The 24,457-nt window shown below is 49.5% G+C and overlaps 1 protein-coding gene across 4 annotated transcripts in view; it reads left to right on the top strand.

Annotated features, from left to right (window-relative positions):
• VASH2 (vasohibin 2) overlaps positions 1–24,457 on the top strand; it is a 38,973-nt gene that overhangs the window by 1,475 nt on the left and 13,041 nt on the right. For 2 of the 4 annotated variants that reach the window (XM_025429897.3, XM_025429896.3), the window contains exons 3-7: positions 8,511–8,599; positions 13,335–13,391; positions 14,145–14,219; positions 20,488–20,869; positions 22,079–22,194. In XM_025429897.3, the coding sequence (XP_025285682.1) occupies positions 8,511–8,599; positions 13,335–13,391; positions 14,145–14,219; positions 20,488–20,869; positions 22,079–22,194 (719 nt within the window). The remainder of the gene's footprint in view (positions 1–8,510; positions 8,600–13,334; positions 13,392–14,144; positions 14,220–20,487; positions 20,870–22,078; positions 22,195–24,457) is intronic. The other 2 variants (XM_025429899.3, XM_025429898.3) reach the window with 1 other exon arrangement.

The raw sequence follows: 24,457 nt of genomic DNA on the forward strand, positions 1-24,457 counted from the left end.
AATCATTTCTAGACTTTTTGCCAATTTTTTTTTTCATGGGGGTGACTTTCACCTCTGAAACTTGCAAAGCAGTGAACGATCTCTTTTCCCAGCTTATCTGGGCTCCTCGTAAGGAAAAAAAAAAAAAAGGAAGAGTTTTGGCTATGGCTTAAAAGGGACTTTCCAGGACACATGATGCATTAGTCTCACTGGATAGAGAAAGAGGCTCGGGAGTGAAACTCTTTCTACCTTGGAGAGAAGCCAGCCAGCCGACTGAGTTTGGTGGCCAAGGATATAGTTAGTAAGACGAAGGGAGGGAAGGAGATGTGCGGTGGTCACTATATGAGACATCAAAATGCAGGCTGCGGAGAAATGCTGCAGATGGTTTCCGTTTCCCTCCCGGGAACACTGGTGTGGCTGAGAAGATTCCTGAGCTGGTCTAGGAATTCCAGACCTGAGACCTGAAAGGCCATCTGGCTGAATGCCCAACCTAGAGCATCCGGTGACCTGAGCATCTGAGCCCTGCAGGCTGGAAAGCGGTGTGTGCCCTTGGGGAAGTGACGGAGCCCAGTGAGCTTCCTGCTGCAGCCCGTTAGTGTTTTATTACCAGCAGGTCGAGGAGCTCTCCGTTATGCCCCATGAGGCTCTGTCCTGCCTCAGTGTCAAGCTGCGATCACTCTTACTGGGTTTTCCTTGAGCATGAGAATGACACTGGTCCTGGCTGGTTGTTCTGACTTCAGATCTCATGCTAACGTGAGTGAGCCTTGCTTTGCTTAGGGAGGACCCGGGGACCCTTTAAACCTGGAAAAGAGGTGGCCACAGGGGCCACAGGCCTGTTCCTGCTGTCCCATGCTGCCATTCTCATTGAGCCTCCTGAGCACTTGACCCTGCTTCTAACTGTGATGTCATCTTCCTCCTGGCCTTGTGTGTGTGTGTGGGGGGGGGAACCCCTTTTCCCCACAGGAATCAGGGGATGTTTGTTTTGGTGGAGAGCCATCTCCCACCTCTCAGCACAATCCCTTCTTTCCAAAGACCTTGTTAGGGCTAGGGGGCTTGCCACCTCCCGGGCAGCTGGCCCTGGGGCCCGGCCAGATTTAGGTCTTGGTGGTTGGGAAACTCTTAGTTGGAACGGAAACTCCCCTTCTTCACCTTTAGCCCCATGTCCCCACTGATTCTCATGCTGCCCTTTGAATCGGGGCAGCACATGTCGTCGACCTCCTTTGAGCACACAGCTCTCAGCTCCCTAGAATGTTAGGACCCGACGCCCTGGGAGTAAGGAAGGGATGTGGAGTAAAAATCAAGGGCCTGAATTCTAGTCCTGGTTGTGCTCCCTCTAGCTTTGTGGCCTCAGCCACTCATTTAAAATCTCTGGCCTTAGTTTTCTCATCCATACAATGGGAGTAGACCAGATTTCATGTCAAGTTCTTTCCAGCTCTCCAGTCCCTTGGGGAGATATGACCCATGCGTCTCCAGGTTTCCTGTGCTGATCTGTGTGACAACAGAGTTGACTTGGGACAAGTCCTCAGAACTGTCACCTTCCCTCATTCTGAATATTCCTTTAGTTCTTTGTTCACACTTGTAACTCCTTTCACTGTGTCAGTAGTGTCACAGTCCCCAGATCAAAGCACTCTCCTCATCCTCTTTTTTTTAATATTTTTTTTAAGATTTTATTTCTTTATTTGAGATAGAGAGCGAGAGAGTGAAAGAGAACATGACTGAGCATGAGTGAACAGAGGGAGAGGGAGAGGGAGATGCAGCATCCCCACTGAGCAGGGAGCCTCATGTGGGGTTTGATCCCAGGACCCTGGAATCATGACCTGAGCCGAAGGCAGATGCTTAGCCAACTGAGCCACCCAGGCACCCCTCCTCATTCTAGGACCCTGGCTAGTTTGTCACCTCCAAAACAAGCACATGTGAAACACTATATTCAAAATGTTGCCTGAGCAGTTTCGAACACAGATTACTACTCCCTGAGGCCTGTACCTGATGCTTCCATTATTGTGGCTGAATACTGTGTTCCTAAAGAAAAAAAACAAAACAAACCAGTTCCCTTTTCTGTATAGCAGTCACACCGTATTATATTTTCACAGTGACCTGAAGTCACATGAGAATTCCTGCCAAGCCAGGAAAAACCCTGGCCAAGCATAGGCCTTGGCACTTTGACCCTAAATAAAGAAAAGACCTTTAACATTTCTTTTACATTGCATCATAATAGCTGGTCCTGCACCTCCAGCTCTTCCCTAGGCGTCCCGTCCCCCAGGTCCTGACATTCCCAGACCCCTACCTAGGTCCTGAGATGGGAACAGCTTCAAAACAGCTCCTGGTTCCAGGGGGTCACTCCTCTCTGGTCCAAGGGCTGTTCATGCACTCAGCTTGGCACACTTCTCCCTTTGGGCCCATGTCCTTTTCTCCTTTAACCGGTGTCTTGCTGAGGACTTTGTACAGAAGCGGGCTGGGGCGGAGGTAGTAAAGGATTGGAGAGTTTCAGGGAGACTAACCTTTTTTGGCAATTAAATATAGACTAAGAAGCAAAAGGTGACGAGGGAAGATACCAGAGTTTAAGAGGAGAACTGAATGACACTTCTTTGCAGGACATTTTGTTAGCAGCCATGGGAAGTTCTGCCCACAGGTCCAGGTACCTCTGCCTGGGGTCCAGGTACCCCTACCTGGGCTGGGGAAGGGGAGGCAGCTACTGTTTCTGCAAACCTCCTTTTAAATGTGTGGCTTCAGGCCTGTCCCCAGGTGGTTACTGGGTCCAAGGTAGCAGCTGACTAGGTGGAGGCCAGGGCTTTTCAGGGAAAGTATGAAAAAGCAGCAGAGTCAGTTGGAAGATGATAGAGGAAGAGAGGGGAGAGGCAGAGACAGTGGATGGCCCAGAAAAAACAGCGAGGTGTGCTAGGAAATAGCTCCTCCTGCTCCTGTATCGGCTGAGCTGGACTCTCCAAGGGGTGACCAGAATGGACTCAGTAGGAAACAGCAGTGGTTTCTTAGAGATCCCATGTTGTTGTGCCTAATCCTCATGTTGATTCTAAATTGGGAAATTAAATTAAGTAAGTAAGTAAGTAAGTAAATAAATAAATAGGGAAATAATTCACTTTTAGGGGGCGCTCAGCTTTGCCTGAGTAAAGAAGTGTGAGCCTGAGTGGAGATGTGTAAGTCAGGACCCTGCTGCTGCCCCCCACTCCCCACAAGCTCACACAGGTTGAGCCCACTCCGGCCTCTGTCCTGGATTCAGAACCATGGTCTGTCCTTCCTGCTTGGCCCAAGGTTGAGCACCCCCCTCCCCCAGAGCTCTGTACCAGGCCACCACCAGCAGGTTCCTGGCTGCCTCCGATGCGGAGGCCTGGGGCGTCCATCCTGGGCTCATGAGTGGATGTTCCATGCTGCTTTTCCAAGTTGCCAGAGAAGACTCTTCAGCCTGGTGTCTGCACAGGCACCTGTATTTTCCAGAACAGGGACAGCAAAAGGCTTTGCTTTCTCTGTGTTCTTTCATGTTGAAGATTCCTGGTGCCCATTCTGGCTTGCCTCACCGGTTCCTTTTCTGGCTTCCCCCTTCTCTTGCTTGTGGGGATGCCAGTTCCACACCTGTGTCCGTTCACATCCCTCCCTGCATTCTTTGGACAGGTAATTACGTTTGCCACGAACGGGATGAGAGAGAGCCTGGCCACAAAAGCCTTTGCCTGTAGTTTGTTTCGTGTTTCTTGAACAACTGTCTTTCCGTCTACCCTGCTCGCTCCTACCTCCTGCCCCCCACCTCCCGGGGTCCCCCAACTCCAGACCATAAGCGCAGTGCCTGTGTAGATCTTCCTTCTGGATTCCATCTTGATCACCTGGGCTGTGACGTGAGGGGCTGGGGGCAGGCAGCAGGAACCTTGAGAGGAAGGACCATGGAAGGTCTAGGCTGGGGTTTCGGGTGAAACAGGGCAGGGAAATAACACCAGGAGGGACTCTTAGGACCTGTCAGGAAGAAAAAAAAAAAAGGAGTGTGCTATGGGCATAAAAAGGTTGTTAATAATTTATGTTTCTGTCATGCTTTATAAAGAGCATCCCTGACAGCATTAGCGTCCACATTTCAGAATATCTCTGCTAATTGGAGGTGAAAGTGGCATTTGATATTTCTTAAATGATCAGTGAGCTTGAATATTTTTTTTCAAATCTTTATTCACTTCCTTTGGGAATTGTCTTTTCAATTAAAAAATTGTGGTAAAATGTACATAACATATAGTTTGCCATCTTAACCACCTCTAAGTGTACGGTTCTGTGCATGAAATAATCACACGGTTGTACACCAACACTGTTCCATCTCCAGAACTTTTCCTTCTTCCCTTGCTGAAACTTCCCTCGCTGAAACTTCCCTCCCTCCCATCGGTCCCTGACAACCACCTTTCTGCTGTCGATATGAACTTGATGACTGTAGGAGCCTCATACAGTTGTCCCCCCTTGTCCACTGCTTCGCTTTCCATGGGTTCTGTCACCCAGTGTCCCTTGCCATCTGGAAGCAGATGATCCTCTTTCTGAATCTGTGATCAAAAGGCCAATAGTAGCCTAATGCTACGTCACAATGTACCTCATTCTCCTCATTTCATTTCATTATGTAGGCATTTTATCACCTCATATCTCAAGAAGGGTGAGTACAATAAAGAGATTTTGAGAAAGATCATACTCCTAATTTTCACTAGAGTATATGGTTATCCTTGTTCTTTTTTATTGTTGATTATCATTTTAATCTCCTTAACGTGCCTAATTTATAAATTAAACCTTATCATAGGTATGTATGCATGGGGAAAAAAACATGGTATATATAGGGTTTTGGTACTATCTGCAGTTTTAGGCATCTGTTGGGGGGGGGGATCTCAGAATGGATGCCCTATGGATAAAGGGCGACTGCTGATGAGAGGTATCATATAATATTTGTCCTTTTGTGTGTGGCTTATTTCACTTATAATGTTCTCGAGGTTCATCCATGTCGCAGCTTGTGTCAAAATGTCCTTTTTTAAGGCCACTGTATGTACTTAGTACATTTTAAAGAATAAGGTACACGCAGCGTGGGGCTCAAACTCACCATCCTTGAGGTCAGTAGTCACATGCTTTACTGACTGGGCCAGCCAGGGGCTCTGATACCACATTCTGTTTGTCCATTCACCTGTCAGTGGACATTGGGTTGCTTCGACCTTTTAGACCTTTTTTTTTTTTCATTGAGGCCTGAAGAATTTTCTTGTATTTTGTATTATTTTAAGTAATCTCTACACCCCGTGTGAGGCTGGAACTCATGATCCCTAGATCAAGAGTCGCATGCTGTGCCCTCTGAGCCAGCCAGGTGCCCCTGAAGAGTTTTCTTATAATTTTGTTGGAGGTCTTCATGAATAAAGGTTATTAGCTCATGGTCAAGACGTGTCCCCATGGGGAAGTGGATATGTTCTCTTCCATTAGGCTGAGAAGGCATCCTTGTGATGTTCTACACAGAATCTGTCTTCTAGTTGTAGAAAAGTGAAGACCATTCATGCTTCCCTGGTCTAGATCCTAAAAACACGTCACGTCGTTGATGAATAATAACATAGCCAACCCTTCCAGACTTCCGAGGGCTGATCCCAAGTTGCCTGCTTTATACATAAGGTCCTCCAACCCTTACAACTGGCCCAGGAGGTTTGAAGTAGGTGATAGTCTCCTATTTTATCAGGAGAGAAACAGAAGCTTAGAGAGGTCATGGAGCTTGACCAGGGTCCACTGTGAGTAGGTGACGGAGCAGGAACTCAGATCTTTGTCTCATAATTACCGGCCAAGGAGCCCGTCTGGTTTATTATATAGTCCATCCTCCGGTGGGGGCAATGCTGGCCTGAGGAGCTGGTTGGGAGCCTGCCCCCAGCCTGAGCCCCAGCCAGCTCTCCCAGACAGCGGGGTGAGTTGTAGCCTGATGACATCAGCCCCTCAGCTGTCTCAGTTCCTCTCCCCACTGCAGCCCTGATCCCCAGCTGGGGCTTGTGGAATGTGGCCACAGCTCCTGCATTCTCTCAGCCTGGACTGAGGTAACCAGGCAGCTGTTTTCAAAAGCCCTTGGGCGCCAGGGGGCTGCTATTCTGAGGACCAGCTGCTGCCTGGCTCCCCCCACCCCCCCTACCATCATCTGGCTTTTGTGGGCTCTGTTGAGCTTGGGGAAGTTGAAATGATTTGGTGGTTGGCCTCTAGAGACACCTCTGAAACAAGTCTCTCTGGCTATGGCAGGGCTCTGGCCAAGGGACACCCATCTAAGTATCCCTTAGGTGGCCAGTGATTCTTTGGGGACATTTATCCATGCCTACCATCTTTTGTGTTAACACTTTTCTGAGTAGAAATACACTCGTGCCTTAATGCTGCATAATTTCCCTCCATCCTTCCTCCGTCTCTGCATTCCCTCCCCCTTGAGCTTGGAACGTGGCAGGTGCTAAAGAGATGTCTGTTCACATCTCCCCTTCTCTCCTCACTTCTCTGTGAAATCTCTGGCACGTTCTTACGCAGACTTCCAGGTACGGGTAGATCAGTGGATGTTACTGCGAATAAACAAGATTGAGGCTTCGCTTAGCCTTTGTAAGGGCAGAAATACAAGGATACGTAATATATACATGTACATAATACATAATATATACATTTAATCTCTGTGTGCCTGTGTGTGCATGCGCACAGCTGCCCACGTGGGAGGGTCATGGAAGCCAGTGGCCAAGTGGGCACATTTTACTCCCTAAAATTATTCTCCAAGACAGAAATAAGATTTTTGATGTGTTGTAAACAGCGGTTTGCAGAACCGCTGTGCGTGCGTGTACACACACACACACCCTCACATTCACACACACTCAGCACCTTGGCTGTGAAATAGGACGCGTGACAAGTTTCCTTTCTGCTGAAGGGGCAATTGCTGCGAAGTACAAAAGTTGCAAAGCCAAGAGGAAAGAGAAGCTCCGAGAGGAAAAGAATGTCAGGTGGCGTTTTAAGTAAATGCCGCAAATGCCACTAAAGGTGTAGAAGGTGTGGAAGGTGCGGGAGTCTGGAACAGGCCCTGCTGCAGGCCACAGGGCAGCGCACCCCTCCAGCGTCCCTGCCGTGCCTGAGCGTGCACAGCAGGGAGAGAGCTGGGTCCTTCGACGGTGTCCGTCCCTGGGGCCCAGCCAGCCTCCCCCGTGGGTGCCTGGATCTCTCCACCAGCCGCTTCACCTTCCAGCAGCTGAGCGCTAAATCCCCAGGGCCTCCCATTCCCTCTTTTCTCCAGGATGAACTAATCCGTCCTGCGGCCCCTTCTGCTCCTCCCTAAGTGGCTTAAGCCTGGAGGAGCCTTTTCTTTCCTTCCTGGCGGCAGCCCTGCCGGAGCCACAGGCTCATGTGGGCCACCAGTCTCTGTCACCAACAGCCCCGCCTCACCAGAGGCCAAGCTGAACAGAGTGAGAAGCGTATGGGGGAAGAAGGTGCACAATGTCCCTTGCCTCCCAGGAGTGGCTGGATTGGCCGCCCCTGCTTGTTTTTATTCCTGGCCTCGTTGGCAGGGGCGCTCAGAGCTGCCCCGTGTCTCAGAGCTGGTATCTTAGCTCAAAATTCCTGAGAAGAGGCACTTATCTCCCCCTTTCCTTCCTCTTGTTAAGACTTTATTTATTAGAGAGACAGTGAGAGATAGAACTATGGCAAGTGCAGAGGCAGAGGGAAAAGCAGACTCCCTGCTGAGCAGGGGGCCTGACGTGGGGCTCGATCCCAGGACCCTGAGATCATGACGCTTCACCGACTGAGCCACCCAGGTGCCCCTTACCTCCCTATTTCCAGTCCTCACCTGCTGTTGCTCCTTTCTCTTCCCAGCTGTGCTTAGAACTTCATGCCCTCAGTTATAGACACTTGGTGAGTGTTGACTCAGGGGCAGGAGAGGAAAGGAAGGGGCTCCTGGGCAGCTGGGAGGGGTGAAAGGGTAAGATGGCTCATGAGTCAGAGGGGCTGCACTTACCTGGAGTCATGCCAAGGGGGGAATCTTTCCTAATCCACTGGGGCCAAACTCAGGGAGGTGGCTCATGGGTACCATGGGTGTGTGGTTGAGGAGAGATGGCACGTGTGGCACCACGTTGCATTTCTTCAGGGCACCATTCATCTTGTGTTCAGTGGTGCCTTGGAGTATAATGGGTCACACCAGCCATGTAATGAGAGGTTAGTCATGCAGAAAAAATGTGAGGGTCAGTGGGGCACCTCTGTGAACATCCTGGGCCAGGCTCAGTGGGGGACGCTATAAGACATGGTCCTTGGTTTCAGGGAGACGCTGAGGCTCCCAGGGGGAGGCTGGCTGCGTTCACATTCACAACACACAGAGGGCCATAGAGAGCTGTGCTGCCCCAGGGCAGAGTGTGTATGGAGGGAACACAGAGAAGCAAAATTTCAACAAGGGGACCACCTGGTCTGGGGAGACCTTGTGCAGGTGGCCGTCTGCTGTCAGGAGCAGCTCTCTGGTGCTCTCAGCCCAGTGCCTGCCTTCAGACCTTGGGCCCTGGGGCACCTCCTTGATAATGAGCTCTCTCTCTACTTCTTTGCAGCCTTCAGTACCCCAGGTTCCAAACTACAGGCTGTCGATGACCATCCCAGACTGGCTCCAGGCAATCCAGAACTATATGAAGACACTACAGTATCCTTCCAACCAGGGTCTGGGCGGACGCAGCCAGGGGACAGGCATGGTGATCTCGAGCCTGCTGGCAGGTCTGGCCCCGGCTGCTCCGCAAATGCTCTCTAAGGTTGGTGAGGCCGGGCCTAGAGGGATGCCCCAGTGTGAGTCCAGAAGGCATGATGCTAGAGGATGTACTTGCTGTGATCAGAGCCTTCCCCCTTCAGGGAGGTGCGGGCCGGGACAGCAAGGTGCAGTGAGGCAGCAGTGGCCACCTGGAGCCCTCTTCCTTCCACCCTCCTCTCTCTCCCCTTCTGGGTCATCTTTGTCTCCCTCCCCTCTTCCTCTACTGTCTTTCTCCCCTTCCCTCCTGGGCCTCTTTCTGCTCTTTTCCTCTCCTTTCTCACCTTTCTGCCTTCATTTTGACCACTCACAGTCTGTAAGAGGCCCACCTCGTGCTGCCTTTGGCTCCTCAGATGCCCCAGACCGGCGGCCTTGCTCCCTTCCACAAGAATAAATGGTCCTCTCCCCTCATGTGAGTTTGGAGAAGCGTGGAGGAGCCCTGTGGGTGCAGGCTGGATCCAGACCAGCCAGACTTCAGTCTTTCTGTCCGCCAATGTCCTCGGGTTGTTTGTAGCCAGGATTAGATCTGTTCTGCGGGCCGTAGCAGCAGCAGCAACACTGTGAGAACAAAGGGGCAGAGGCGGGTGGTTCACTGGCTGCTGCTGGTATTTTTTTCAGGGATGGGAATCAGATGGGAGCTGGGCTGACAGAGGCATCTATGAGAGGGACAGACCGTTTGCCCGCCAACAGCAAGCATCGCAGAGCTAAGCCAGTATCAGACCCCACCCAACCCCCCGAGGCAGCTGTCAGCACCCTCGTCCCCAGCACGTTGTCCAGGAGGTCAGTTCTCTGCTGACCTCTGTCCTTTGTCCCGAAAGAAGAATTCAGCAGAAAGGATTTCATGGGGCACTGCACACATGTCCCACGTGCCCCAGAAGAGGCCCTTCCTCTCTGTGCTATATGCAAGAATCTTTCCTGTGGATTTTTGTGTCTTTTCTGAAGGGAAGGGCATACCAGAGGGGAATAACACCAATTTCTGCTCATTTGGGCAGGGAGACTACTTCGTTAGCCTCTCAGTTCCCACTTCACAGAGGATGAACTCCCCTGCATGGCATCTTCCCAGTGGAATCCTGAAGCAATAGTAGAGGGGCAAGTGGCACCAGCCTCCAGGGGTGAGGCGGACAGGACAGCCCTAACCCTGAGCACACTATCTGCTATTGGTGCCAATCCCCAAAGTGGGATCCCTAGGGAGTTCATGTGGTCCAGAGCATCAGCTTCTGCCAGGGTAGCCTTGGACCCCAAGAGCCAAGCCTTCCTGGGTGTGACGGACTTCTCGTAGAACATTCCAGAAGGTGACAGGAATTAGAAAGGCTCCCCACTTCTTCTTTTTTTTTTTTTTTTAAGATTGTACTTATTTATTCATGAGAGACACACAGAGAGAGGCAGAGACACAGGCAGAGGGAGAAGCAGGCTCCAGTGGGGAGCCTGATGCGGAACTCGATCGCAGGACCCCAGGACCACGCCCTGAGCCAAAGGCAGACGCTCAACCACTGAGCCACCCAGGCATCCCTGGCTCCCCACTTCTGTGTAGGATATGATCTTCACAAGGATCATGCAGCCAGAGATTAAAGAGAATAAGCCTGGCTCAGGATGCCCTGACGGGCGAATTTGCATGTGCTTTACATCTCATTTGCTCATTCTCCCATAAACCTTGCAGCACATTCTCAGCCAAGTTTTCATAGTTTGCCTGAAGGATCTGCTTTTTTATTCTCTTCTCTGACCCATTATGATGGTCACTGACCTAGATCACTGACTGCAGAGAAGGCCGGAAGAGGGAAAGCACTGCAGGCTGCTGGGATCGTGCTCCTGGTCACCTAACCATTGGAGCCACCACACAAAGAAGGCAGAGTGTGATCTCTTTGTTTTCTCTTCTGACCAGACTTTTACAGGCATACCTCAGAGACATTGCAGGTTTGGTTCCAGACCACTGCAATAGAGCAAATGTGGCAATAAAGCAGATCAAATGTATTCCCAGTGCATATAAAGTTATGTTTACACGACCCTATAACGTATCTAAAATAACGTGTCGAAAGCATGCAATAACATATCAAAGATAACAAGCTACATATCTTAATTAATTTTATTTATTTATCTTTAAAGATTTTATTTATTCATGAGAGACACAGGGAGAGAGGCAGAGACATAGACAGAGGGAGAAGCAGGCTCCCTGTGGGGAGCCTGAAGTGGAACTCGATCCCAGGACCCCGAGATCACGCCCCGAGCTGAAGGCTGACGCTGAACCACTACAGGCACCCGGGTGCCCCTACATACCTTAACTTAAAAGGTTTTATTGTCAAGTAATGCTGACCATCATCTGAGCTCTCAGTGAGTCATAATCATTGATCACAGGTTATGATAAGAAATTATAATAATGAAACAATTTGAAATATGAGAATTACCAAAATGTGACACAGAGACACAGAGAGAGCAAATGCTATTGGAAAAATGGTGCCAACAGACTTGCTTGATGCAGGGTTGCCACAAACGTTTGGTTTGTTAAAAAAAAAAAAAAAAAAACTAAACTAAAACCTGCACAGTACCTGCTAAGGGCAGTAAACCAAAGGGCAATGAAATGAGTAACGCCTGTGTTTAGGTTGTTGGGACGTCCCCCTGCTTTGTCCTGGACACAGTAGCACATCCTACCAGGCCAGCCCTGACTACAGACATGCTCATGTGGGGATATGAAAAATGAATCCTTCCTTCCCTTCTGACAGCTTCAGAGTGTCAGCTGATGGTGCATGGGCTTCTGGAAAGACAGGTGCACCCTGAGCTCTGCTGCATGGGGAGAGGCCTTCTGAGGGTCAGCTTGGGCTCAGTCAGTCTTACTCTGAAGGCAATGCTTACAAGAGGCTTCCCCCCTGCCCCCAACTCACTTTCTGGGGCTCATAACTTTAAGGACCTGAGAAAGGAATGCCAGGCAATTTTTTGATATTTTATTTATTATGGGTTTGTCTCACTTTACACACAAAGTATATAGACTAGATCAATGAACAGGGAGAAAGTTAGGCATACAGAGAGAATTTTTGCCTGTTGAATTCTACTTTAAATATACCAGGCATCTCACTGTTTGAATGAGATCTTTGGTAAAGTGAAAGAGTCACTTTATAATGAAGTCATGTAGCCCCTCAATCTTTTTCTTTTCCCTCTAAGGTTTTTTATATTGCATTTTTCAAAGGCTGGGCAAGCCTATATACTGTTATGGGCTATTCTTATGGCTTGTGCTGATAATTTCCAGCTTGGTGAGATTGTTAAAATCATCTTCTGGCTCTCACCCTGGAATCTCAACACAACAGTTCAAGGCAGGGTGTCTCTGAATGACATCTAGGGTTAAGACCATGACCTGAGATCGGAATCTCCAGGGGTGGAGCCCAGAATCTGCTTATAATGAGCCCTTGCCTCCCTACTAGTTGTTATATGTGCTTGTGTCGGAGGAGGGGAATCCTGACCCTCCTCAGGAGGGTGTGCAGTGCCTTTAGGTGCTCAGCCCCACCTTCTGCCACTGCCTGTACCACTGTAGGGCCACACATCTAATCTCATACACCCTGTCGGGGTTACAAGTCCTTGATTCATTGGCACCTTCCCAACATGCACTTTTTTCTATAGGATTTTGTTTGAGGCAGGAAAGAGAAACGTGTAAAGCAACTTTTCTTTAGGCTCTGAAAAAATTAAGCTCTAGTCTCAGCATGCCATCAGGGAATCTTTGTTCTCTCTCAGCATGACCTGGTGCAGGCTTGCCAGTCCCTGACACTTTCTGGGCAACCAGCTAAATTCCAAGCTGTGGGCAATAGTGTCATCTTCTCAGGCTTAGTAATCCTTGTCTAGCGTCAGTCCAGTGAAATGAAGATGATGTCTCCACAGTAAGCTTAGCTGCAGAGACTGTGCACTAGTGAGAAGCCCTACTGCCATCCACCTACCCTTCTACCCACAATTCTTCCATCTTTCCATTCCATCTATCCATACATCTGTCCAACAGCCACCCACCTGCCTACTTACCCACATATCCATCCACCCTTCCATTCCATCTACTCCTTCCGTCCACTCATCCACCTCTTCTATCCATCCATGCACCCTTCCAATCCATTGCCCTTCCATTCTATTCATTCTTTCCATCCATCAGCCATCCATCTATCCATCTATCCACCCACCTTTCCATTCCATGTATCCATTCATTCTTCCTTCCTTCCATTCATCTATCCACCCTTCCACCAATCACCCATTTATCCATTCATCTATTCATTTATTTCTCATTCATTTAATAATATTTGCTAACGAATATGTTGGACTTTTGCCAGGCTTGTGAGTGATAGAAAGATAATAAATAAATGGTCCTAATTCCCAAAGAGCTTATAGTCTAATAAAATGAATTAAGACATGTATTCAACTAAACAGAATACAGAGCAGATTGAAAGTAGCTATTATAAAGGTCCAAGGCGTTTGGGAGCTTAAGTTAGAAATTAGATTTTCAAGGCAGGTCAGTGAGGAGTAAGAGGCTCTCGGCTATCTTCTGGCCACTGAACTTTCTGGAAAGCCCCTCCTCACTCCTCATCCCTTTGAGAAATCAATGCCTAGCTTCCTCTGCTGAATCACTGGGACCTTTGGAATTTTCTGTCACTTTCCCTTTACATACTTCACACAGATATAATCATACAGGGACCCAGTTCTTTGAAATTAGGAAAATGAGACCGCTGAGTGGGTAAGTGGTGCATGATCTGTGGGCCAAGGGTCGTCTCTCCTACTTGAAAGCTGCCAACTCCCTCTCCCACCCTTTCTCCCTGTATCCCCTGCTCAAACATCCTGGTCTATAAGGGTTGGGGGTGAGGGGTGCCCCAGGGCCAGGTTGGCTTGGGCTTAGGGGCTGGGCCACTCTGACAGCTAAGCTCCATGGGGGAGACTAGCTCTCAACAGGAATGCAGGAAGCCTGTGAAGTTGTTTTTTGTTTTGTTTTTTGAGTAGGCTCCACTCCCAGCATCACACAGTTTCAGGCTTCTTTTTGGCAATGCAATTTCAGAGTATATTGGTTTAAAAATAGCTTCCATGCCCAGCGCAGAGCCCAGTGCAGGGCTTGAACTCATGACCCTGAGATCAAGACCTGAGCTGGGATCAGGAGTCGAACGCTTAAATGATTGAGCCACCCAGGCACCCCTGAAGTTTGTTTTATGTGGCCTCCTTTACTTGCTCCTTATAATGCCCTTTGTCCTCGGGCAATGGGAGGGTGCTGTGGAGTATAGGCACTAACCTCCAGGAACTAACTCTTGGAGAGGGGAGTGAAGAATTGAGTTCTGCTGGGTCTAGATGTGCTTTGGTTCCATCCTGCACAGCGAGCTCTCCCCTTTCCCCCCATAATCCTGCATGGCACCTAGTGTGGAGACAGGCATGCTGTTGGACTGACGGACAGACTTCATAATTAAAAAACTCCTGAGATGCTTTGCTGTGCTCTACCCCACAGGTTAATGGAAACAGCGAAAGAAATGACCCGGGAATCCTTGCCTATCAAATGCCTTGAAGCTGTCATCCTGGGCATGTATCCTTGAAGTTATGTTTGCTCTAGTTCACTCCATAGTTGGTGGCCTCACTTTGGGGTTGACTATGCCTTCATTTGTCCTAGACTCACAGAGAAGATGCCCGTTGTCTCCTTGTGAGAGAGTGTCTTCTCTTTAACTTTCATCTTCTGGAATTGAACCAACAGAGTTGGGCTCCTTAGATCATCGTCAGTGTAACCTGTTAGCTGAGTCCTGCATTAGGGCCAGCTCTCAGGCCAGATCCACTAGTCACAAGGAGAATTCCAACTTAGAGACCCTACAGAGAGAGCGTGATTCATTATTTTGTGCATTTATCTGGCATTGCAACAGGATAGACACTCAAGGGGAAATGGCATTAGCCAAACGCACCTCTGGGGAAAATTCTAAGAGTAGATGGTGAAGGAGACCAAGCAGTGGTGTAGAGGCTTGACTCTGCAGAACCTAGAGCTGAAACAAGGGTCTGGTCTCTCCCATACTTTCTGTTCCATTTTCTGCCTGACTCTTGGCTCCTCAACCTGAGGGGAATATGGTCCAGAACAGCTGTGATGGCACTGACTTGGTGCTGATGGCAATAGAATACAATGTGTTAGGAGAGCAAAGAAACTTGCAGTCCTTTGGGGTGGATGGCCAGAAGGGGCAGTGCCCAAGGCAACACAGCAAGACATGAACGTGGTGGGTGGTGGTCCCAGGAAAGACCAGTTGGGTCCTTGAGTGCTGTGCTGAGAAGTGTGACCTTCCTTCAGGAGGCAACGGGCAGCCCCATGAGCTCTCTGGAGCAGAGGCACGACACCGTCAGGCGTGCATGTTAGAGAGGTGGTTCTGCAGGCAGATTGAAGGGCAGACTGGAGAAGGAGCCGGGTCTGCAAAGCTGGTTAGGAGCTGCTCCGTGAGGGAATGGTGATGCTCGAACCATGGTCCTGGTGGATGTGAGGAGTGGATGTGAGGGGACATCTAGGACATAGAATCTCCAGGACGCGGAGGCCAGCTGAGTGACAAGTTGATGAGGAAGGAGTCAACCAAGACAGCGTTCTGGATTGGGTGACAGCCTGCGGAGGACAGGCTGGAGCGATGAGGGTGACTGAGAGGTGACATATTTCGGCCTCAAAGCCATGAAGGTGGAGGAAGGAGCTGGGGGGTCATTGATGCCCGCTGTGGGCTGGTGAGCTGTCAGAGAGGAGACCGGCAAGGAGCCCACGTGTCCGCCTTGGGAAACTGGCTGGTCGGCTAACTGCCCTGCAGCCTGCTGAAGGACTCAGCGGGGAGAGTCAGATTTATGGGGAGCCGAGTTCAGATTCGAGTGTGTTCAATTTGAGAGGCCTGGAGGAGGTCAGGGTGGGGTGTTCAGGGCGTGATACTCAGGAGGGGGCTCCTCACTGGAAATAGAAATTGGGGAGCTGCGAGTGTTCAGGGAGCAAGAAGGGATAAAGATAAGGATGAAATCAACCTTTTTTGGTTTCATTGGACACGGTGAGCCCATGACAGAGACAAAGAAGGAAAGTCAAGAGAGGCGGAAGGAAACCCCAGAGAAAGAGGGCAGCATGAAGTCAGCGGAAGGACCGGGGGCTCAGAATCAGACTGGGGACAGTGGGACGGTGCCGTCTGTTGGCTTGGCCTCCTGCACACGTTCACGGGAAGGCGTTTCTGGCCATCTGCTGGCGCTGGCGGGCCTCCTCTGAAATGAGATCGTCCACAGGTGCCCAGGCTTGAGAGATGGGAACTTGAGCCTTATCGTGGTCCTTCCCCAAAGTTCTGTCCTCCCTCCTCCCCTCTTCCCTGCTCCTCCCAAAGGAGAGGAGATGTGTGCCTGGGGAGCCCAGCCAGAGGGCAGGACCGGGTGAAGGCAGCAGGTAGCTGCGGGGAGCGGGGGCTTCTGTGGCAGGAGTCAGCCACAGCCGTTGGGCAGAGCCTCCTGCAAGGTTAATGGGGGTGAACAGTTGCTGGGGGGGAGGCAGTCAGTGAGGGAGAGCCCCAGCACAGGTCCTTCCCTGGGTGGACCAGCGACCTGCAGACTGCTGACGGATGTCTGGGTGCACCTGGGCCATCTTGCTTTACGTGGGATCTGAGGGCTACACCTGTGACTGGCCTCTGGGCTGGTCCAAATCAGAGGACGTTCTTAGTCGTATGACCCTTTAGGGAAGTGCAGGGGAGGTGGGGAAGGGTGGAGGAATGTGGCTCACACTGCTGAACGCAGGGAAATTTGACGCTTGGGCACAGACCAGAAACACCAACCCAGATTCTGAAAGTTACAGCATCTTTGTCTTTTCTCTTTGCTCTTTGTCAGCATCCCTGTGGCCTGCTTTTCCCCCCGAGCCCAGTGAAGGGCATGACTTGGCCCATTGGTCCGTGTCTCCCACAGGCCCCTCTGCAGGTCCTGGGAAACAAATGGCACCTCAGCAACTTTGAAGCAGGTCAGCTCAGCTGCTGCTTGGAAGCCCATGTCCCCTGTCTTGTCCCCTCCCTTTTTTTCTCCCGTTTGATGCTAGTCCAGGGTTCAGGATTCGCTCACGAAGAGCCCCTTCTTTTGCTCTTGCTTTGCATACTTTCATGTGCTGCCGACAACAGAGACCTTTGGTTCCAAGTCACCTTCAGAATCCTGACCGCAATTCTGGGGGCCTCACTGACCCTGAAGGGAGTTAATCAGGGTACTAAAGTGTCATGGCGCATTCAAGTGATGGATTTGTTGTTAGAAGTAGATGCTGGGTGGATCTTCGAGGAGCTTGGCCAGCTACCCCCTCCTCCCTAGAAAAGTTCAGGCCACTTCCCTGGCCCTTCTCTGCACTTCCTTGTCCCCTCCCTCTCCGTGCCCATTTGCTCCAGGTCCCAAGGCTTTCCTGATAGCCATAAAGATGGAGCCAATCTTAGTGATGGTGACTTGTGTCAGGATGGACCAGTGGTCTCTCCCCCCACCCATCTTCACCATGTGGCTGACACTACTTGTCCCACAAGACAAATGTCGGTATGGGCACCCCGTGGCCTCTTCTCTGCTTTCCTTCAGGATGCTGGCTTGCCTCTTGTACAGCACACACCACACTGAGGTGGTTCTTTTCAGTTTCATCAAACACCACCGATGTACACGCTGTGTAAGTTGAAGGTGAGCGGCATAATGGCTTGACCTACACATATTGTGTGTGAGTGTGGTGTTTTTCAGTGAAGTATTCATACCATAAATTTACCATTTTCATGATTTCTCAGTGTACAGTTGAGTACAGTTGAGTGAGAACATTCACGTTCTGTAAGCATGGGCACCATGCTTTGTCTTCCCCAGCTGAAATGCCGTGCCCAGTGAGCACTATTTCCCCATTCCCCCCACCTCCACCCCTGGCAACCACCATTCTACTTTGGTCTCCATGAATTTGACTACTCCAGATACCTCATAGAGTGAAATCATATAGTATTTGCCCTCTTGTGACTGGCTTATTCCGCTAAGCCTAATATCCTCAAGGTTCATTCATGTGGTAGCACATGTCATAATTTCCTTACTTTTTAAGGCTAATAACATTCCATTGTATGTATACACCACATTCTGTTTATCCATTCATCCATCCACAGCACGTGTGTTGCTTTCCCCATTTGGCTCTTGTGAACAAGAAATATCTGTTCGAGTCCCTGCTTTTAATTTTTGGGGGTACATACCTAGAAGTGCAGTTGCTGGATCATATGGCAACTCTGTGTTTGTTTCTTTTCTTTCTTTCTTTTCCTTTTTTTTTATTTTTTTTATTTTTTGAGGAACTACCATTCTGTTCATACTGTGTCCATGTTGAGGTCTGTCTCCCCAACAGGCTTCCAGAGAAGGGTTGCGTTCTTCATCTTTGGCTCCACGGCCCTACTGGTAGGCGGTCTGGCACAGGAGATATGCACCCTGTTTAAGTGTTTGTTATAATTAAAGATTCCCATTGTTCCAGCCCCAGAGAACTCAGCCCCCCAAAACAAGCAAGAATTGATGTAAGAGGACTCAGAAGGTTGTGATTTCATTCCCTTACTGCTGGTTAATCTCACATGAAGAAGTGAAGAGAAAACAGGTAACTTTTTATAGAGAAGAGCTATCTGTGCTTAAATTAAGGGCAGAGGACAAGGCTGACCTCGAGGCGGCGGGCTGGCTTCTTTAGCGTTTTTTTAAGGATACTGGATTGGCCCCCACCGAGGCAGTCTTGTTAAGTGTAAGGAAGGTATGTTCACCTGGAGTTCATCCCTGCAGCAAGCATTGGCAAAGCACTTCTGTGTGCCAGGCCTGTGCAACGCCCACGGACGCCAGCTGGCAGGATGCAACTCCCACCCTTACGAGATGCAAACAAATAATTACAATACTGGATGATTAAACACCAAGTACTACAGGGATTCTTGGGTGGTGGAGGGAGGTCCTTAACTCATACTGAGAAAGGTCAGGGAAGGAGGGTAAGGGGGGAGGGGATGGCACTGAGGCTGTTCCAGCCAGGGTGCCGCCCATTAGAAGATAAGCCCACAACATCCTTCTCACTCATGATTTTTACTGAGACCCCAAAGATCTTTGCCAGGTTTGACTCCCCTGCATCAGAAGGCTTCTGTGTGAGTGAAGCCATAAAAGAAGTCATACTACAATAGGGGGCATCGTGTAGTGCACAGAGGGCATTTAGTGGTATTTTGTTGAAAGTTTCGTAGGTCACTTGGTCTCTCAGTTTTGTAATGTAAAGGTTACTTAAAAGTCATTTGAGACTTTCACTTATATGTGACTTCACACTATGAGGGAATATATGTGCCAAGGGTACAAGTGTGGATTCTTTATGGTCTTGGAATAGCCTTCAAAAATGTCTTGGGTTGACTGTAGGTCCATGGGCTAGTCCCGGGTATGGGTTTAATGAAACTGGACAAAGGAATAATGAGCAGGGGCTGAATGGTGGCAGGACTTTGGTAAGGGATTTGGACCAAGTCTGGAGAAGATGAGAGACAGTGAAAACTGAAGCAGAAGAGTTGACACATGCCAAATTCGGGCTTAAATAAAACATTCAGGCGTTTGTGTGGAAAGTACATTGGAGTGGGGCAAGAAATAGCAAAGACACTCTCAGAGAGTAGAGAACCGTACCTACTGACCAAGTACTTACCATGCACAAACCACCTCGTGGAGCGCCTGGATTATGATTTACCTTAGAAACACCCTGGAGTCACCAATGGTTTGTAGCAGAAAAGTGACACCATGAGTTTTCAGCATCTCTCTCTCCAGAAATACTGGCTCCTTGCTGGAGTATCCTGGGATTTTGAGATGGGCTTGAGCTTGTGGTACTTCTTGTCCATCCCTCCAGCATGTGGAGTCTGTGGGGGTAGTTACTTGATACTGCCCCCTGTGGGATTGCTGGTCCCTAACCAATATGACAGTGAGAGACGAGGTTGCCCAATCCAAATGGGCTGATAGGTAGAGAAAGCCAATCTTAATACCAGGTGCATTGGGGAATGAGGTTTGGGTGTTGGAGGCAGCTTTCTGTGTGGTACCCATGGCTGTTGGCATGGGTGTGCTGGGACCCATGAGAGGAGCAGATGAGGGACAGACGTGACTTGTTCTGATGCCTTCCCATCCAGATAATCAGCCAGTCTATTTCTTTTATGGCTCACTGCCTTGCCTTGATTCTGGTTTTCATTTCTCTCCTGGAACATTGCAGAAACCTTCAATTTCTGCTCTGTCCCACAAATGCCCGCCAGAATTAAATGTCTGAGAACATCATTCTGATTACAGAAAAAAAGCCTTTAATACTCACATGCCCTGTAGAAAACCAAGGGAGGGGTAAAGGTCATTGTTTTGTTTTGCATTTATCTAATTACTAAAGTGGAAGGCAAGTTTTTCTCATTGCCCTGTTTTAATTTGGCTTCAGCATGCACCGTATAATAAGGTACTCAAAGATACTGAGTGAATAATTTTTATTTATTTATTTACTTATTTATCTATCTATCTATTTATTTAAAAAAGATTTTTATTTATTTATTCATGAGAGACACACATAGAGAGGCAGAGACACAGGCAGAGGGAGAAGCAGGCTCCATGCAGGGAGCCTGACATGGGACTCGATCCCGGTCTCCAGGATCAGGCCCCGGGCTGAAGGCGGCACTAAACCACTAAGCCACCTGGGCTGCCCCAGAGTGAATCATTTTTAAAAGGATTAGTCTGGAAAGGTAAGATATGGGCCTGCTCAGAGATAGAGGGACAGACACTTACTTTGCCCATATGGGCCACTTCCCTTCCTGGGAGGGGTCCAAGCTCTGAATTTTCAAGGCCTCCTTTCTCTTCCTTGACTCAGATGGTCTAAGATACCTAACCAATGGACAGCCTTCCATCGAGCGATTCCCCATCAGCTTTAAAACCTACTTCTCAGGAAACTACTTTCACCATGTTGTGCTGGGGATTTATTGCAATGGCCGCTATGGCTCACTGGGCATGAGCCGAAGGGCTGAGCTGATGGACAAGCCGTTGACCTTTCGGACTCTCAGTGACCTCATCTTTGACTTTGAAGACTCCTACAAGAAGTACCTGCACACAGTCAAGAAGGTCAAGATTGGGCTGTATGTCCCCCACGAGCCTCATAGCTTCCAGCCCATAGAGTGGAAGCAGCTAGTCCTCAATGTCTCAAAGATGTTGAGGGCCGACATAAGGAAGGAGCTGGAGAAATATGCCAGGGACATGAGAATGAAGGTAGGTGCTAGGAGGGCGAATGAGTGACACAAGAGTGTTCCATTCCCACCCTCTCTGTCTCCCTCTTGCCTCGTGCCCCACGTTTCTGGGATGGTCAAAAAAGCCTCTTGAGGTTATCTTGCTTCGTAGCCACCCTATTAAAACAAAAAAATGTAAATCATCTGCTATTTGACATGGACAATTAAAGCTTCTCTTTGTATGTACTGCTTCAAAAACGAACTAAAGTCAATTTAGATGTTATCGTTAAAGCAATGTCTTGGCCTCTACTTCCTCCTATGAAATCAAATCTAAAATGTTACTTACTCATTTTAGATTAAGGCTCTAGTCTTGTTTTGTTTTAGTGTTTATAATAGGGTGACCGGTCCTCCCAGTTTGCCTGAATCGGGGGGGTTTCCTAGGCCATGCAATTTTTGGCACTTAAAACCAAGAAGAAAAAAAACAAAACAAAAACAAAAAAACAAGAAGGCCCTGGGCACACGAGGGGGAGCGGGTCACCCTGCTTTCTAATCTTTCACTGAGTCACCTTATATCTCTGAATTGCAATGCATTTTGGCATGAAATTCTGACCTGATGTCAAAATAACAAAGGAGCATTCACTGTGCTGGCTTCATATAAACTGTACTCATAAGCCCTTCTTCCTTCTATCATGTCACTGCCATGGTGATATGATGGCTGCTTGTCCTCGTCCCTCTAGGCCTTATGGAGTCACTGAAAGAAAACCTATGTGTACCCTGAGGACCACCAGGGAAAGAGATTTTGCTGACCTCAGCCTTGGTTCTGTTTAGCTCCTGGAGACTTGTCCTCTTCACCGTGAGGGACCTGGAGAGGAAATTCTTGACCATTGAAAGCACTCTGTGCCTGTGGGTGGGGTGGGAGGGTCAGAGGGAGACGAGCTGGTTACTAGGGGCAATATAGATGGGGCTTTGCCTTCATGGGATAGCACCGAGCCCCAGATGCAGCCCCAGGTGGCTGAGGCATCGGGCTCTGCTCCTCTGCTGTGGAAGGGGGGCACAAAGTCATCATTGCAGCCTCTGGGAGGGGGTACTTTGCTCCTTGCAGGTGCAGACCGAGCGATCCCCCTTGAAGTCTTCCAACTCGGTACCATCTAAGCCCTGCAGTCATGGCAGGTAGGGGGCTGAGATGCTGTAGGAGGATGTGGGAGTGGTTCCCTTGCGGAGCCGGTGTGGTAACTCCCCACATCTCTTTCAGATCCTGAAACCTGCAAGTGCCCATTCTCCAACCCAAGTGAGAAGCCGGGGGAAATCCCTGTCCCCCCGAAGGAGACAGGCGAGCCCCCCGAGACGGCTCGGCAGGAGAGACAAATCGTGAGTAGTGTTACCTCTTCCCCAGCTAAAGGCCCAACGCACATATCCGGGGGGGTTGTCCTGGCCCTGAGGGGACAAACCTCTGTCCTGGCATGGCATCTGAAGCAGACGGAGCTCTCTAAGAGGACCGGCCTGCATTCAGGGGGCATCCCTGTGGAGAAGGATCCACTATGCACGTGACCCCCCTTGCTCTGACACCACCGCTGCCAGTTATGGACTCAGATCAAGGGACAAGCTCCGGACTGCAAGAGATTGAAGGATATCCCCAAATCCTGGCAGTGTGGGAGGAGCAATGGATTTAGAATTAGGAAGCCTGGGTCTGGAGCTGAGTCGGGTCCTTGTGAGCTACATGATGTTAGGCTTACGTTCCCTTAGCCAGAAGATGGGATGGTTAGAACTGATGAAACTTCCCTAAAACCCTGTAGCCCTCTGTGCAGAAATCAGCAGAAATCATGACCATTCTTTGGATCATGGCATCAGAAATACCCACAGGCTCATCCTCTTCCTTGCTGACTCTCCTATCTCTGTCTTAGCTCTGAGGCTGGTGATTCCCACCTACTTTTGAAGGTCAAAATGAACCGCTTGGGAAATGACAGATTGGAGAAACTGAGGAAGCCCAGAGTAACCAGTGATAATCCCCTGGCAAATATTTGGGCCATAATTATACAGGGGGAAAAACACCACTTTTCTTCATACCAGCAACATGCTGGGTCACAGTAGGCTCTCGCCCTGCCAGGACCGTGGGGTTCAGTGGACGGAGGCCTAGGGTGAGCCCGGCTCTGCCGCCCATGTTAGCTTTGTGGCCTGGGCAAAGCTTTTAGGAACCTTAGTTTGCTCCTCCGTCAAAGAGGACAAGAATGCTTTCCCTGCCTGTCTCTCAAGGAGCCGTAAGATCAACTTAGAAGATGTAGTGAGGGCGATTAGCTCTTGGTGAACTGCTTTTCACACGCATGTTATTGTTGTCACATCAATCCTGTAGACTAAGGAAGGAGAGTTTGAGTCTTCACTTTCAAGATTGATTTTATTTATTTATTTATTTATCTATCTATCTATCTATCTATCTATCTATTTATTTATTTATTTATTTATTTATTTATTTATTTATTTATGATAGTCACACACAGAGAGAGAGAGAGAGGCAGAGACACAGGCAGAGGGAGAAGCAGGCTCCATGCACCGGGAGCCCGACGTGAGATTCGATCCCGGGTCTCCAGGATTGCGCCCTGGGCCAAAGGCAGGCGCTAAACCGCTGCGCCACCCAGGGATCCCGAGTCTTCACTTTCAAAGGAAGAAACCAGAACACAAGTCTTGTTATCTTGTGTTGTCTTGTATCTGGTCAGTGATGGGACAGGGGCTGGAACGCAGGTCTCCTGGCTCTGGGAAGGTGGCGGGGGAGGGAAGTGTGGATTCTGGTTTTGGAAGAATAGGACAGGACCAAGTGTTGTGCGTTCTGAGGAAGATTCCCTGTTGTCTCCACCCTCTTTCCCACTCCCAAACCCAGGGTGCAGAACTTACAGCCAGAAGGTATTGGCTGAGATAACTGGGGTCCAGGCTTTGAAAGGGGAGGGGAGAAAAGGGTAGAGGGGGGGTGTTGGGAGCTCCTGCAACAAGAGAAGCTGGAAAACATGGAGGCTTCAGCATGGCTTTGTCCTTTCAGGGAGCGAGATGGCTTTGGATCTTTTGTACATGCCCCTGACCCTAATCCTGCCTCTGCTGCTGACTACTGCCCTTCCCCAACCCTATCTCTCCCCCACTCTGATGCAGTCATCCATTCATTGGCATCCCTGAACAAAGTAGCAGTTGTCTCAGAGGGCTGCGCACATGTGAACCCTTCCCAGAGGGTCACGGAGCATAGAGCCAGTGACCCAGAAGTAGGAATCTGGTTACTCAAAAAGCAGAGGAGGGGCCCTTTTCTCTGGTTTGTTAGCTTTCCTGTCCCAGGAGGTTAAGTCTTCCTTAGGAGCTCCCAGTCTGCCGCAGACATTGAGCGGTCCATAAAGCCTTGCTTTTCCCTCTAAACCCTAAAGTCCTGAGCATGCCACCCGATGGATTTATGCACGGAATGGCAGTGTGGGTTATTCTGGATTTATGCACGGAATGGCAGTGTGGGTTATTCGGACCATGCTTGTTACATGCATTTTACTTGCATCCCCAGGAACTTTGCAGTCCAAGGCATGTTAAGTTTTTAACCAGAAAAAGTTAACCGTGAGTGTCCAGAGATGGCAAAGCCAGCAGGATCTCAGACACGGGTCATGGAGACAGA

This window comes from Canis lupus, chromosome 7 (assembly GCF_003254725.2).
Source record: "Canis lupus dingo isolate Sandy chromosome 7, ASM325472v2, whole genome shotgun sequence".
NCBI lineage: Eukaryota > Metazoa > Chordata > Mammalia > Carnivora > Canidae > Canis > Canis lupus.